This window comes from Staurois parvus, unplaced genomic scaffold (assembly GCF_062004578.1).
Source record: "Staurois parvus isolate SC_StPar_1 unplaced genomic scaffold, SC_StPar_1.0 ptg000456l, whole genome shotgun sequence".
NCBI classification, from domain to species: Eukaryota; Metazoa; Chordata; class Amphibia; order Anura; family Ranidae; genus Staurois; species Staurois parvus.
In genome coordinates this window covers 1,030,948-1,046,946 of record NW_028318252.1, presented here as the reverse complement: position 1 = coordinate 1,046,946, position 15,999 = coordinate 1,030,948, and the positions used below count along the sequence as shown (strand labels likewise).

Below are 15,999 nucleotides of genomic sequence, written 5' to 3'. Positions count from 1 at the left end.
TCGGCCGATCGTTTTACCGATAAAAAATGTGCCCATGAGCCGTGACCTGCAAGAAGAAGAAAAAGAAGAAGAAGAAGAAGAAAAATAATAATAAGAAAAATAAGAAGAAGAAGAAGAAGCAGAAGAAGAAAAAGCAGAAGAAGATGAAAAAGAAGAAGAATAAATTCCAGTCCGCAATTATATTTTCTATGAAAAGTCTTGCAGTTGCAACAATGTATCTATTTGTATCCGAATAAAAACATCTGTATCTAAAATGGATACAAATAGATACATTGTTGCAACTGCAAGACTTCATAGAAAATATAATTGCGGACTGGAATTCTTCTTCTTCTTTTTCTTCTTCTCCTTCTTTTTCTTCTTCTTCTGCTTCTTCTTCTTCTTCTTCTTCTTCTCTCTTCTTCTTCTTCTTTTTTTCTTATATATTGCTCCCCTGTGTGCTCCCCTGTGTGCTCCCGTCTCTGCAAGGGACAGAAGTAAATATGGGGTTAAATGCTGGCCATAGACGGGACGTAAATCTGCCGATTTTTTTACCGTTGGTGTTAACGTCTGCAGATCTAATGATTGATTTATTTTTTTTTTAAACGGCCGATTTTCGACCCGTCTATGGCCTGCATTAGGCTCCATTCACACTTGTACGACTCAAAAGCTGCACAAATTCATCGTGTGAAGTCGGAGTGCGACTCTAATGCGGCCGAGTGTGACTTTGATCCGACGCTCTCTGGACCTGAGTCGCAGCGGAGTAGTGCAGGCAGATTTTCAGAATTACTGCGACTTTAAGCTGCACTGATCTGAACGGGTGCCATTGAAAAGAAAGGGATGCGACTTGCATCTTGTCGTGTCTAAAGTCACATGACAAGTGTGAATGCAGTTTTGTCTCCAAACTTTCTAAACAAAGGGCCAGTTTACTGTTCTTCAGACTTTAGGGGGCCAGACTGTGCCCAGCAGGAATAAACAGTGCCCCATCTTTGGTATTAGGATTAGAAGTAATTTGTGTCAGTAGGAGGAGGAGTGCCCCACTGTTGGTGTCAGTGAGAGGAATAGTGCCCCACTGTTGGTGTCAGTGAGAGGAACAGTGCCCCACTGTTGGTGTCAGTCAGAGGAATAGTGCCCCATTGTTGGTGTCAGTTGGAGGAATAGTGCCCCGTTGTTGGTTGCAGTCGGAGGAATAGTGCCCCATTGTTGGTGTCAGTGAGAGGAATAGTGCCCCATTGTTGGTGTCAGAGAGAGGAACAGTGCCCCATTGTTGGTGTCAGTAGGAGGAACAGTGCTCCACTGTTGGTGTATGTGAGAGGAACAGTGCTCCACTGTTGGTGTATGTGAGAGGAACAGTGCCCGATTGTTGGTGTCAGTAGGAGGAATAGTGCCCCACTGTTGGTGTCAGTGAGAGGAACAGTGCCCCATTGTTGGTGTCAGTAGGAGGAATAGTGCCCCACTATTGGTGTCAGTGAGAAGAACAGTGCCCCAATTGTTGGTGTCAGTAGGAAGAATAGTGCCCCACTGTTGATGTCAGTGAGAGGAACAGTGCCCCACTGTTGGTGTCAGTCAGAGGAATAGTGCTCCTTTTTTGGTGTCAGTAGGAGGAATAGTCCTCTGCTCACCTCCTTACTTAACCTCTTATGTAGCAGTAGGTCAGGGACAAAGGTAGATAATACAGAGCAGCTATTCTCAACCTTATCAAGAATAGGACCTAATACATTTTTCCAAAACTTTTTGTGCCCCAATAGTAAAAAAAGAAAGTTTATATATACACACTATAAAAGGGCTGAGATGCAAAATATGTATTAAAATGCTGGAAGGGAATGGGTGTCATTGGGGAGGGATGGGAGTTCTGAAAGGGGGTTAGGAGACTCTGCAACCAACTTGATGGCCCTGTAGGGGATGGGGTCTCTGGATGGGGCTGGGGGTATGTCCAGGAGGCTGAGGGTATCATAGTGGCCCTGAGGGAGACTGGAGGTTGGGGGGACACTATGGGGGGCCAAAAGTTCAGTAGCAGGCTAGGAGGACAATGTGCTAGACTCAGTGGCACTGTGAGAGGTTGGGAGGCACTGTGGGGCCTGAGGGCTCTCAGGGGACCTGGGGGTACTGTGAGCCACCATGGGAGGTTGGTTAGGAGGGAGGCACTATGGGAGCTGGGAAGCAATGTAGGAAGTTAGGAGATCTTCAGCTAGTTGAAGGCCCAGGAGGAGGCAGGCCATGGCCCAGTACTTGAGAACCACTGCTATAGAGTGTCACTTGAGTGATAGCTCTGAGTCTGCTGGGGCTGCTAACATCAAATGCAACGGCAGTGCCCAGCAGACGTTTAGGGGTTTGGGATGTCTACACAAGGGAAGTTTTTACAGGTAAATAACATTTTGGTAAAATGAAAAGATCTGGTAATAGAATCTCAAGGCTGAATCACATCATACACATGTAGATTGGACTGTCCATGGTGATGACCAAATCCAACAAAATATGGAATTTCTGGGCAAGGGAAGTGAGGAGTGCAGTTTCTGTCCCAGGTGTTCATTGTTGTCCTCAATGAACATTGTCCTCAAAAGTTCAAGGAAGCCCATAGACTGGCGTAATGAACATAGAAGGTCTAAAGCCACTGAGTGTCTGTGTACAGCTTTATAATGCACCACTCTTATTTTATAAAAATTATAATACAAAAATAATGTATATATATATTCCAGTGTACATCTTATATGCTAAAACATGAACCTGCTTTGCATGCCTCAGGTTTCAGGTGGCAGTTGCACTTACAGATAAAATCCAACAGTTCAAAGATTTTTATTATGAAAGATCTTTCTATACGTTTGTGTTTATTGTGGCTGGAGGAGCAACTTGGGTGAACATTCCAGCCAGTCAGGAAAATCAAAGAAATTCAGTCCGGTCAATGAAATCTTCCTCCAGGAATCGTCAACCAGGGGGTATCTGGAGAAGTCGGACTCTGGAAAAGTTCAGTAGCAGGCTAGGAGGGAAATGTGCTAGACTCGGTGGCACTGTTAGAGGTTGGGAGGCATTGTGGGGCCTGAGGGCTCCCAGGGGGCTTGGGGGTACTGTGAGCCACCATGGGAGGTTGGTTAGGAGGGAGGCACTATTGTGGCTGGAGGAGAAACTTGGGTGAACATTCCAGCCAGTCAGAAAAATCAAAGAAATTCAGCCCAGCCAATGAATTCTTCCTCCAGGAATAGTCAACCAGGGGGTATCTGGAGAAGTTCTGTAGCAGGCTAGGAGGGAAATGTGCTAGACTCGGTGGCACCGTTAGAGGTTGGGAGGCATTGTGGGGCCTGAGGGCTCCCATGTGGGCCTGGGGGTACTGTGAGACACCATGGGAGGTTGGTTAGGAGGGAGGCACAATTGTGGCTGGAGGAGAAACTTGGGTGAACATTACAGTCAGTCAGGAAAATCAAAGAAATTCAGTCCGGTCAATTAATTGTTCCTCCAGGAATAGTCAACCAGGGGGTATCTGGAGAAGTCGGACTCTGGAAAAGTTCTGTAGCAGGCTAGGAGGGAAATGTGCTAGACTCGGTGGCACTGTTAGAGGTTGGGAGGCATTGTGGGGCCTGAGGGCTCCCATGTGGGCCTGGGGGTACTGTGAGACACCATGGGAGGTTGGTTAGGAGAGAGGCACAATTGTGGCTGGAGGAGAAACTTGGGTGAACATTACAGCCAGTCAGGAAAATCAAAGAAATTCAGTCCGGTCAATTAATTGTTCCTCCAGGAATAGTCAACCAGGGGGTATCTGGAGAAGTCGGACTCTGGAAAAGTTCTGTAGCAGGCTAGGAGGGAAATGTGCTAGACTCGGTGGCACCGTTAGAGGTTGGGAGGCATTGTGGGGCCTGAGGGCTCCCATGTGGGCCTGGGGGTACTGTGAGCCACCACTGGAGGTTGGTTAGGAGAGAGGCACAATTGTGGCTGGAGGAGAAACTTGGGTGAACATTCCAGCCAGTCAGGAAAATCAAAGAAATTCAGCCTGGTCAATGAATTCTTCCTCCAGGAATAGTCAACCAGGGGGTATCTGGAGAAGTCGGACAATCCCCACATTGTTTTCCAATCCATTGGTAACCGGCAATATAAGGTGCTGACCAACCCACGTATGCAGGTCCTTTATTCTTAGCACAATTAGTAGAACTGACCAGAAGTATGTGAAGAACTTTGAAATGATCCTACGTAAACTTAAACTGGCCACAGATGGATTTAAATAATTTGAACAGGAAAAATTCTCAGAAAATTCAAATGTCATTTGAAAGATTTTGTTTGCTTTTAACATTTGATTTTGGAATGAATGAAAACCACAGACACTGTTGGAAATTTGTTTGTTCGGGAACAATTTCCTATCCTGTGCCATCAAATTTTCTTGGCACTGTAAAAACGAATGCCGATTTGACCCCTTTACTGATTGAAAAATGGACAAACTTTTTAAAACCTTCTTTTCCTTTAGAAGCTTTGTTTAAAATTCTACCCATCTATGGCCAGCTTTACTCATATTATTATTATACAGGATTTATATGGCGCCAACAGTTTGCTCAGCGCTTTACAATATAACGGGAGACAATACAGCAACAATTCAGTTCAATACAAGAGGGATAGGAGGGCCTGATCCTGGGAGCTTACAATCTAGGAGGGAATATGCACATTTTAACCACTTCCCGTCCGGCCGTTGTATATAAATGGCCGGACGGTGGCAGTGCAGTTGCGGGTGGCTGTTTATAAACGGCCTCCCCGCATCCTGCTTGTGCACGCTCCCTGGGAGCGCACTGCACTGCGATCTGGACACAGTGGAACACCGATCGTCGGATGGGACCTCTGTGCGAGGTCCCGATCATGTGATCACTGATTGGCCAATCAGTGATCACATGCAGAGTAGTCAGCAAGATGTCACTTCTGACATCATTGCTTACTACGTGTGAAATCTGTGAATGATCACAGAGGTCACATGGTGCAAGACTATTCACAACAACCTTGTACCATGTTACATGCTGTGACCAATCACAACTCACACAGTAGTTCTCAATGGCTGCAAAAATGCAGCCAAAGAGAAGGGAAATGATTGCTTTTACAGCCTTTATGCGGGTAAAAGCAATCATAAAAAAAAAAAAAAAAATCTTCATCACCCCCCACAAGTAGCAGATATGGCAGGTAGGGATCAAGCAGAAGCATAGTCAGTTGGGATTAACCACTTCCCGTCTGGCCGCTGTATATAAACGGCCGGACGGTGGCAGTGCAGGGGCGGGTTGCCGTTCATAAGCGGCGCCTGCCATTGTGGATTGTGCGCACTCCCTGGGAGCGTGTGGAAACGTGATCCGGTGCCCACTGTGTCCGGAGGATTGCTGTACGGGACCTCTGTGTGAGGTCCCTATCATGTGATCTCTGATTGGCCAATCAGTGATCACATGCAGAGTAGTAAGCAATGATGTCACTTCTGACATCATTGCTTACTACGTGTGAAATCTGTGAATGATCACAGAGGTCACATGGTGCAAGACTATTCACAACAGCCTTGTACCATGTTACAAGCTGTGACCAATCACAGCTCACACAGTAGTTCTCAATGGCTGCACAAATGCAGCCAAAGAGAAGGAGAAATGATTGCTTTTACAGCCTTTATGGGTGTAAAAGCAATTGGTGTATAAAAAAAATTAAAAATCTTCATCACCCTCCACAAGTAGTACAGTGTCACTATGGTGACACTGTACTGCTATGGTGACAGTATTTAAAAAAAAAATAAATAATAATTTAAAAAAATAAAATAAAAATGAAAATGTATTTTTTAAAAATTATAATTTTTGGTTATAAACTAATTTGGGTTATTTTGTTTTTACTAAAAAGATAATGGAATACATTTTGGCCAAGATTTATGATGAAATATTAGTTATTTGCAAACTTTTATAAGAAAAAGACTTTTTTTCAAAATGTTTGGACTTTTTCCATTTACATAGCAAAAAAAAATAAAAATCCCAGTGGTGAATAAATACCACCAAAATAAAGCTTTATCTGTCTAAAAAAAATGCTAAAAAATTAATATGGGTACAGTGTTGCATGACTGTGCAATTGTCATTCAAAGTGTGATAGCGCTGAAAGCTGCAAAATTGGCCTGGACAGGAAGGGGGTGAAAGTGTCCGGACTGGAAGTGGTTAACTTATTTCATGTTTTTGTTACACCCTTTAGGGAGAGTGAGTCCCCTGTCAAGAGAGATCCCTTCCTTTCAGGAACTTTAATTGGAAATAAGCTTTTTTGCTGAATTTCAAGCACAAATAAAACATTCACACATACTGTATGTCTATGAAGGTTCTCATTTAAGCATGTCATTGTATAATTACTCAACCGGTCTTGATCTGCAAGAATTCACAACAAAACACAAATTAGACAGAATTACGAGGTACCCAAAAATTACAACTTATATTCATATAAAAAGTACAACGTTTTATTAATACCTATTAAAAAGTCATATAAAAATACAGTCATTGAAATGCCTCCATCATGCTGTTATCCCTGTTCAATCTCACTATATATATATATAACCAACATGTCACCTCCAATATGTCACATCTACAGTGCCTAATGATACAATAGACAAAGGGATCCTTATTCCTCTATGCATTTCTCGTATATTCCTCAGGAGGATGAGAGAGGCTATTTCTGTATTAGACATAAAAACTTTTGATACAAATATATTGATTTTCATCAACATTGCATTATTGCATAGATTCCAGTGCCTGTTACCAATTCAATAACTGCAGACTCCAAGGAACATGACCAGTAAAGAGGTCCTGGGGACGAGCACAGGGGCACCAAGAAGCCCCTGAGGGACCACAGAGGCACCACAGGCCAGACTGGACAAATCCATGAGAGTATAAAAAAAATGTTCTCAAATTTCTAGTTCAGAGTGCAAAGCATAATATGACAATCAATGTTTCCCAAACATGAAAAAGGAAACCAGTGGTAATAGCTAGTGCTAGCTTGCATAAATAGCTCCCCAAGGTATTCCCATGTCTCTGAGATATAAGGCACCCAGGGCCAGGACAAGGGGTGGGCAGGAGGGTCGGCTGCCATGGGCGCAGGAATATCATGCAAAGGTTGGGGGGAATCTCATGGAAATTTCCTACCAACAAGCTGATAGGGGTAGTGTCGGCAGCTCTGGAGGAGATAAGCCAGATCTGAAGAGGAGGAGAGAGCTGGGAGGAGGGACAGGTTGTGCTCTCTCTTGTCCCCAGCTCCTCCACCTGTCACTGTAGCTCTACTGGATCGGGACTGCCGGATCACCACTGTGCAGTGTTTATTTACCCTCCTCCATCTCCTCCCAGCAAAGAATGTGGTCAGGCGGTGGGTAAGCAAACATCGCACAGCGGCAATCTGACAGCCTGCTGCATCTCTAGTGTGGGGCCTCAAGGCTGAAATCCTATAGCCCCCCTATAGTGCTTGAATTTTTATGGGGGGGAGGGAGGAGATTTTTGCTGATGCATATTGTTCATACATTTTCGGGGTTGCTGTTTGCATCTTCTCCCTGAATGCTAGATGAACTTGTCCCGGCACTGAAGGCACCTAATAATGATCTAAAGATAAGTGGAATCAAATATAAAATCTATAAACTATGTCCACCAACCACCCTGGAGTATATTTCCCACCTACCTACAGTAGATGGCATCAGCTCTGCCCTCCTATCATGTGTCCACTAGGGGCTTGTTCTGCAACATTGAAGACGTTTTGCAGCTTATCCAAGCAGCTTCTTCAGAATGTCTTCAACATTACAGAACAAGTCCAGCAGATGGTGAATAACTACAAGTAGCAGTCAAGCATAGTTTAGCTGGAGGACCCATTATCTGTGGATTCTGCCCCTTTGCCAAGGCACCAGGGAAGTGGAGTTTTTCCTCAGCAATGATATCTTGAGGGGAAGTTTGAACTTTCTCTAGGAGAAGATAACTGGTTGCCAGCATAGGCCCCAAATTCATAGTGAATATTTAGGATCCTAGAACTTTCCAGAAATGTAACACAGAGCGTGCTACATGGAAATCCTATAAAGTAATGCCTCTTAGGCTGCTATTGCACTTGAGCCAAGTGTCTGTGGTCGTTTTGCAGAATTTTTTTTTAGGTGTTGGTATAGGTATTTTTGAAAATTTTTGCAGGCATATGAGACTTGAGTTTTTTTTAATTATTTTAGCCAATGGAAAGCTAGTTACTTGGGGAATAAACGTGTGATATGTATGTTTTCACACGTTTGTATGTTTTTTAGGTGCTCCCATTGAATTCTATTGGAGCCAAAATCTTTGAAGCTTGTACCGCAAAAGAAGTTCATGTACTTTTTTGTGTTGCAAGTTTGAAGCTTCAAGTAAAACTACACTTGGGTGCAAACAAGAACATTTGAAAACTTTTTAGATGTTAAAGCGGAGGTCCAGTCAAAGTCTAAAAAAAAAGCTACAAAAATTGTAGCTGTTTTTAAAAAAACAGCCACCCACCTGTCCTTCAATCAAGCGGTGTCCTCACCGCAGCTGGTTTCACCGGCTGTCCTCTCTCCCCGGCGCTGACATCTTAAGTGTGGGCACCGGCTGTGACAGCTTGCGGCTTCACAGCCGATGCACTGCACATGTACCTTGTGAATGGTCCCGTAGTCTGCTGGAACTTGCCACGTGTCCCAGAAGACTACGGGGAGGACAACATTCACTTCCGATCACATTGAAGTGGGTACCTGTCAAAATTGGGTACCTGCCCCCCCCCTGTTCCCCAAAGGTGCCAAATGAGGCTTTAAAGCGGAACTTTTGGGTGGAGCTCCATTTTAAGCATTTTGTAGCTTTAAGCTAAAAAGTGCTTTTGTGTGTTCCAGTTGACACCTTTAAATCTAAAAGATGTACCCCTGACAGATACAGCACCAAGGACACATGGTACATAAAGTCACATATGGAAAGACTCCAATTATATAGTATTTTTTTAAATTATAATTTAATTTACAGTATATTTTTATTTTGTTTTCTTTCCAGAATCCATTGCAGGAGTGGGGGGAAGAGGTGGAAGATGGGGCGGTCTATGGTGTGACACTGAGGCGGGTGAGGACGGAAAGACCCTCTGGAGACTTACTGGTAATAAAATATGGTGTTCCTTTCATCATCCTTTATCACATCTGTTTTGTTCTCATTATCCCTCGTACCAGTATGATGGACTGCTCAACCTAACAGGGACTCTAACAGATTGGGCCATACACACCTATTGCCTAGCAGGCCCTAGCTGAAGGTATCCTGCTGTTAGGTGCATGTTCTCCATTCACTTTTGTATCTTCATATTGGTCGTTATAACTTGCTTTCCTTATCATCAGGTCAGCCCCGGCTTTCCCGGCTATGTTCATTATAAGACGTGTAAGGTGCGCAGCATACGTGCTGGGACGCTGCAGAAGCTGGTAGAGAATCTGCTGGTGGAATACCAGGGCACAGATCCTAGCTATGTTCCCACATTCCTCAGTACCTACCGTGCCTTTACCTCTGTTGAGAAGGTGCTGGAGCTGCTGCTGGACAGGTATGATCCATCTCCGAGAACTTTCTTTCTGTCTATCCTCTGTTGTTCTTTGCCTCCCTTTTCATAATATCACTTTCTGAGCTGTTGGTAGACAAAAAATTATGGTCTCCTATTCTATCAATTGAAGGACTGAGAGAGGATCTATTATCTATGAAGTCCTAAATAGCGATAAGACAGCTGGGAAACCTTCCATAATTGTTATTGGACCCCATAGATAAGTCAGTCCTGGGACTGTTTGGGTGTGCTGACCCTATTCTCTCCTCCCCTACATAAATGCTTGTGCAACCAGAGCTTCTTTTTTAAGGCAGAAACTGGGCCAAAAGAGAGAAATCGCACAGTCAACAGTTTTTTGGTGTGAATGGCCATCATGTGATTCTTTTAGTATTTAGCTGGGCGGAGCAGGGACATGAAGGACTTAACTGTGACTTTTGGTGGTATGCATAATTAGATGGTGACCCTGGAACCATGGTTGTCCTCGACTTTCTTCTAAACCATGGGTTTAACACAGCAAAATGAACTGGTGGATTGAGGTACGTCCATTGTGAATCACAAGAGCCATGGATAGGTTGGCTGGGTTACTAGGTGTCCTAGGCACTTCCATGCTTTCAAGCTTGATTGCTGTATTCCTTTAAGATACCTGTGGATAAAAGGCTACCTTAAATATCAGATCTCCTTTTCGTTCACAGACGCATAGAAAGATTGGGCGACAAGGAATTTGCATCTCCTGGGAGCCCTGTTCCAGACACGGCATCTGTGCAGAGGTCAGTGTTATTGTTGATGTGAAGCCAGGTCACCTAAACCTCCAGCAGGAAAGCTGGTTTCACTCTTTTTTACAATTTGTCATGGAACATTGCCTTTCCCAAATTCATTTAATAATGTTACTGGGTGAATCTGGTTTAACAACCACCTGCAGCCCTTTGCTTCTGCCATGCTTGCAGCCTCATTTAGAAATGTTGTTATTCTTTTTTGGATCTAGATTTCAAAGTATAACTTTAGTTTTGGATAGAGTGGAGAGGGATTAGAACACATGTTGGGTTTTTATTGCTGTCTGTGCTCCCATTAGGGAGATTTATCTTCTCTAAATGTACTTTAGTGGAAGAAAATTCCAAAAGTGGAAGAAAATTCCAAATTTTGGGTTGTCACCAAAACAGGAATAGAGGGCAAATCTTTAAATGAGGATACTAGTTCTGATGATCCTGAAGATAACCAGTAATTCCCTAATTTTTTCCTCTCACTGTTTTGACTATGGGACAGGAAATGAAGAGTAATCTGCCCAATGGGACACAGATGGCAAAGGAAAACCTTGTTTGCATTTATTTTCCTCTCTATTGCCCTTCTTTGATGCTCCTTGTTACCCACTTCCAGACTGAATGACAGCTAGCATCATCCAACCTACATCCTGTAAGCCCAGGCTGTCATGGACCTGTCCCCTAGGGGAGATTCATCATGCCAGCCTAGGCTCACAGTACTGCTGCACTGAATGGTGCTTATATGTCCTTACACAACTGTTCTTCAAGTGCTTGAGTAAGAACCATCCACCACTGCCACCAGATAAGAAGAGGAAGGATCTGTGTTGTCACCAGGGCCAGCAAGATGACAGACTCAGTTAGTGTATGCATATAAAAGGTTCGGGAAGGAAAGTGGGCATACTGGTGGTTTGAGAGGACTGGACATAGCACAAAGTACAAAACAAGACATAGAAGAGGGTATGTTTTTCCTTTCCTGCACCAGCAGAGCCTGGCTAAGATGTACTGTATCTAATACAAGAAATGCCATACATCCTCAATTTACATGTATAGATAACACTCTGTACAATGCATATATGTACAAATGGAAAATCTTTCATCATATTTCTTAAACTAAAGCTTACCATAGATGAATCCAAAATGTACTAGTTCTGTAGGCACTGGCTGAAATTCCATCCACGCGTGGCCATGCCTGTTTGACAGAATGTTGACTTTTATTGAATTGGTTTGTTAGAAAATTTTTCTCGATCAACAAGCTGCAGCCGCTGATCAGTGTATTCTGACAGCGGAGAGTCCCGCTGACTCTGCTCCCACGGGTTTGGCTTGTGTGGATGGAGGAATCATTTATACTCAATGGCCCAGTGGGGACACTTCATTCCTGCTCTGTTCCTCCACTTCATCAATACCATTCCTGACCAGATGTACTAACCAAGAAACTGATTTATCTCATCGTTGAACCACAGATTGATAAACTCGGAGCACATCATGTTCTTTGCAGTGTCTGGTGGCCTCCTCTAACTAGGTACATGCACTATTCTTTCTAGGAAATAGAAAACATTCTGTGGAATTCCATGATGAATCATTGCTATATGACGAATTGTAATATTTCTATAAAGGAAAGGCCATTCATATCAATCTACAGCTGTTTTGTATGACCTCACCATGGGGTAATTTATTATTACAGATAACGTTTTGGGCACCAATTCACAAAAAGAATATAGTGGAACTGGAGAAAGTGCAGAGAAGGGCAACCAAACTGATAAGAGGCATGGAGGAGCTCAGCTATGAGGAAAGATTAGAGGAACTGAATTTATTCTCTCTTGAGAAGAGGAGATTAAGGGGGGATATGATCTCCATGTATAATACATGAGGGGGATATGATCTCCATGTATAATACATAAGGGGGGGATATGATCACCATGTATAATACATAAGGGGGGATATGATCTCCATGTATAATACATAAGGGGGATATGATCACCATGTATAATACATAAGAGGGATATGATCTCCATGTATAATACATAAGGGGGATATGATCTCCATGTATAATACATAAGGGGGGGATATGATCACCATGTATAATACATAAAGGGGGATATGATCTCCATGTATAATACATAAGGGGGATATGATCTCCATGTATAATACATAAGGGGGGATATGATCTCCATGTATAATACATAAGAGGGATATGATCTCCATGTATAATACATAAGGGGGGATATGATCACCATGTATAATACATAAGGGGGGGATATGATCACCATGTATAATACATAAAGGGGGATATGATCACCATGTATAATATATAAGGGGGGGGATATGATCACCATGTATAATACATAAGGGGGGATATGATCTCCATGTATAATACATAAGGGGGGATATGATCTCCATGTATAATACATAAGGGGGGATATGATCTCCATGTATAATACATAAAGGGGGATATGATCTCCATGTATAATACATAAGGGGGGATATGATCTCCATGTATAATACATAAGGGGGGATATGATCACCATGTATAATACATAAGGGGGGATATGATCTCCATGTATAATACATAAGGGGGATATGATCTCCATGTATAATACATAAGGGGGGATATGATCTCCATGTATAATACATAAGGGGGGATATGATCTCCATGTATAATACATAAGGGGGGATATGATCTCCATGTATAATACATAAAGGGGGATATGATCTCCATGTATAATACATAAGGGGGGATATGATCTCCATGTATAATACATAAGGGGGGATATGATCACCATGTATAATACATAAGGGGGGATATGATCTCCATGTATAATACATAAGGGGGATATGATCACCATGTATAATACATAAGGGGGGATATGATCTCCATGTATAATACATAAGGGGGGATATGATCTCCATGTATAATACATAAGGGGGGATATGATCTCCATGTATAATACATAAGGGGGATATGATCTCCATGTATAATACATAAGGGGGATATGATCACCATGTATAATATATAAGGGGGGATATGATCTCCATGTATAATACATAAGGGGGGATATGATCACCATGTATAATACATAAGGGGGATATGATCTCCATGTATAATACATAAGGGGGGATATGATCTCCATGTATAATACATAAGGGGGGGATATGATCTCCATGTATAGTACATAAGGGGGGATATGATCTCCATGTATAATACATAAGGGGGGATATGATCTCCATGTATAATACATAAGGGGGGATATGATCAACATGTATAAATGCATAAGTGGTCCATATAGTGAACTTGGTGTAGAGTTAGTTACTTGTTATGGTTAGAGATTTCCACACAGCACTTTACATTCACAATGGTCCCTGCCCTCAAGGAGCTTGGAATCAAAGGTCCCTAACCGACATACTAGGGTCAATTTAGACAGAAACCTACTAATCCGCCAACATGAATTTGGAGTGTGGGAGGAAAAGCACACAGCTACATAGAGAACATGCAAAGTCCAGGAAGGTAGTGCCATGTTTGGGATTCAAACTGAGGACTCTAGTTCTTCTAGGCAGAACTGCTAACCACTTAGCCACTGTAGAGATGGTAATGGCTCCTCATTTTAAATTTATATCAAACCAATGTGTTTCTTTAGGCAGCATTCTGTTTTACAAATTCTGAAAGAATTTTGTAATGCTATTACCCCAGGGGTCACAATTGATATACATTCGCTATAGTTATTATATGACCAATACTACATTCCCAGTTACCAATTGCAGTTTCCACATTGTCCATATTGACCCATTGGTATTTGCTTAGATCCTTTGAGCTCCATCCATCAACTCTGAGTCCACATACAGTATGTTGCAACATTTAAGCCAATGATTTTAGTCTAAAATCCTCCTTTGCAGGTGTTGGTTTTTGGTACTCACACTAGTAAAATGTTAAAGATCCGATGGATTTTGAATGGTCTCCTCCCAACTTTATGAGCCAAGAAAGAGGGACACCTTTTGGCACAGATTATTTTGGAAAAAGACTCCTGCCACACTTCAAGTTCTGCAGACCATGAAGAATTAAATCAAAGACCTTCCATACTGTACCATCCCCCAATACAAATGGCCTTTAAAAGCTATTTGCAATCAGATTGTAAAAAAAATGACTTACCTTGAACTTGACATCCGATGCTGCTGGGTGGCATAGGTACCGTAACCGCCTTGGCGGTTGGGAGCCTGAAATCCCGCAAGGATGCACTCTGGCAATGGGCTAGATCTGATATAAAACATCCAATAATGTAGAGTTTGAATTAAAGATTTGGCGGAGTGAAATCTGGTAGTTAAACAGTACATTTTTATAGATGTCTGTACATCTGACCAAAAAGAGGGACAACTGAGGAGGGAAGAGGGGCAGAGAGATTTGGCTGCAAAAGAGGGATAGTCCTTTTAAATAAGGAACAGGTTAAATCTACAGAATGTAAATGCCACTCTAGGCTTTAGCCCACTTTTCTCAATATTTCTTTATAAGAACTAACTAGATCCTGTTTTTATTTTAGGGTGGTCCGTGGCCTCCTCCAGACTTGGATGGAGAGACACCCTCAGGACTTCCGTGACTCCCCACAGTGTTTACACCTCGTCTCCCACTACCTGAGCCAAGACAGTCGGGAGATGCCCAGCCAGCTTCTCCGTCTTCTTATAAGTCTCGAAGAGGAGGGGGAGCAGGATCCATCGCAGAACGGTAAGATCTGCTAACCGTAGAGTCTATGCAAACTCTAGAATTGTTCCTTATGTAGTGCTCACCCCTGAAGGAGCCTGTTATTTAGATCTATAGGTTCTTTCCCAGTAGATGCACCCGCAACCAGACACACAGTCACTAAGTAATCAGTCTAGGTGTATGCTTTTCTGGTGTTTTATTGCAGAACTTGAACTTGGATAGTGTTTCTGTGGTTGCTAGTAACTTGAGGACACTAATCTTCCTCCTAAGAATGTGAGCACAGTCCTTGCAGCAGCAAATATTGGGCTGAGCTACATAATGTACAATGTCTTCTTTAAGTAATGCTGACTCTAGTATAAAGGAGACACCAGCAGCACACGGTCCCTGGGATCTCTCACACCGGTGTGAACTCATTAATTTCCTTGGATAACTGGATGCCTCCTTTCAATGTCTTCGTGTGAATTCTTCAGATCAATTTCCCAAAAAGATGTCTCTTGATCAGCTCCAGCAAATTTGAGCAGAATAAACCCTCCAGCTAGCATAGCTGGGACCTTGATGAACAACACAAGGCAGTCCTGCCCAGAAGGGCAGCAGCCCTCCAAGCTGTGATCTCCTCCTCTAAAACAAGAACCCCTGTGTTCCAGGCTATTTATGATCCCTCTCAGCCACCATCTGAGCACCTCTCCACAGGGATTGGCCAGGGCTGCATAGATATTCAGCTGCTGATTTGACTTTTCCAGAACCCTTATATTTAGACAGGGGAAGCAGTCAACCTCAAAGCCAGTGAAACACAGAACAGACCAAAAAAATCACATGCTGCTCAACTGATTACAGTGAACTAGTAACTAACTTTACTTAGCCTAGCACCTATCTAGGAGGGTGATAAACTTACCTTCTCTAAAATAATAGTGCAGCGCTAACAATGCATGTCACAATTTCATAAACGCATGTGAATTGAGATCCATAAACGCATGTGAATAAAGTGCAAAAAGTGCAATATCAATATAAATGATTCAAAACGATGTAAAAAGCAATAAAAGGAGTTCGTAGACTTATTTGTGAATATTAAACCTTTTGTGCAAA

The 15,999-nt window shown here is 42.7% G+C and overlaps 1 protein-coding gene across 1 annotated transcript in view; it reads left to right on the top strand.

Annotated features, from left to right (window-relative positions):
- RGL3 (ral guanine nucleotide dissociation stimulator like 3) overlaps positions 1-15,999 on the top strand; it is a 98,227-nt gene that overhangs the window by 27,448 nt on the left and 54,780 nt on the right. Inside the window, exons 2-5 of the mRNA XM_089688837.1 lie at positions 8,955-9,053; positions 9,287-9,483; positions 10,170-10,244; positions 14,759-14,940. Coding sequence (XP_089544963.1) covers positions 8,955-9,053; positions 9,287-9,483; positions 10,170-10,244; positions 14,759-14,940 — 553 coding nt within the window. The remainder of the gene's footprint in view (positions 1-8,954; positions 9,054-9,286; positions 9,484-10,169; positions 10,245-14,758; positions 14,941-15,999) is intronic.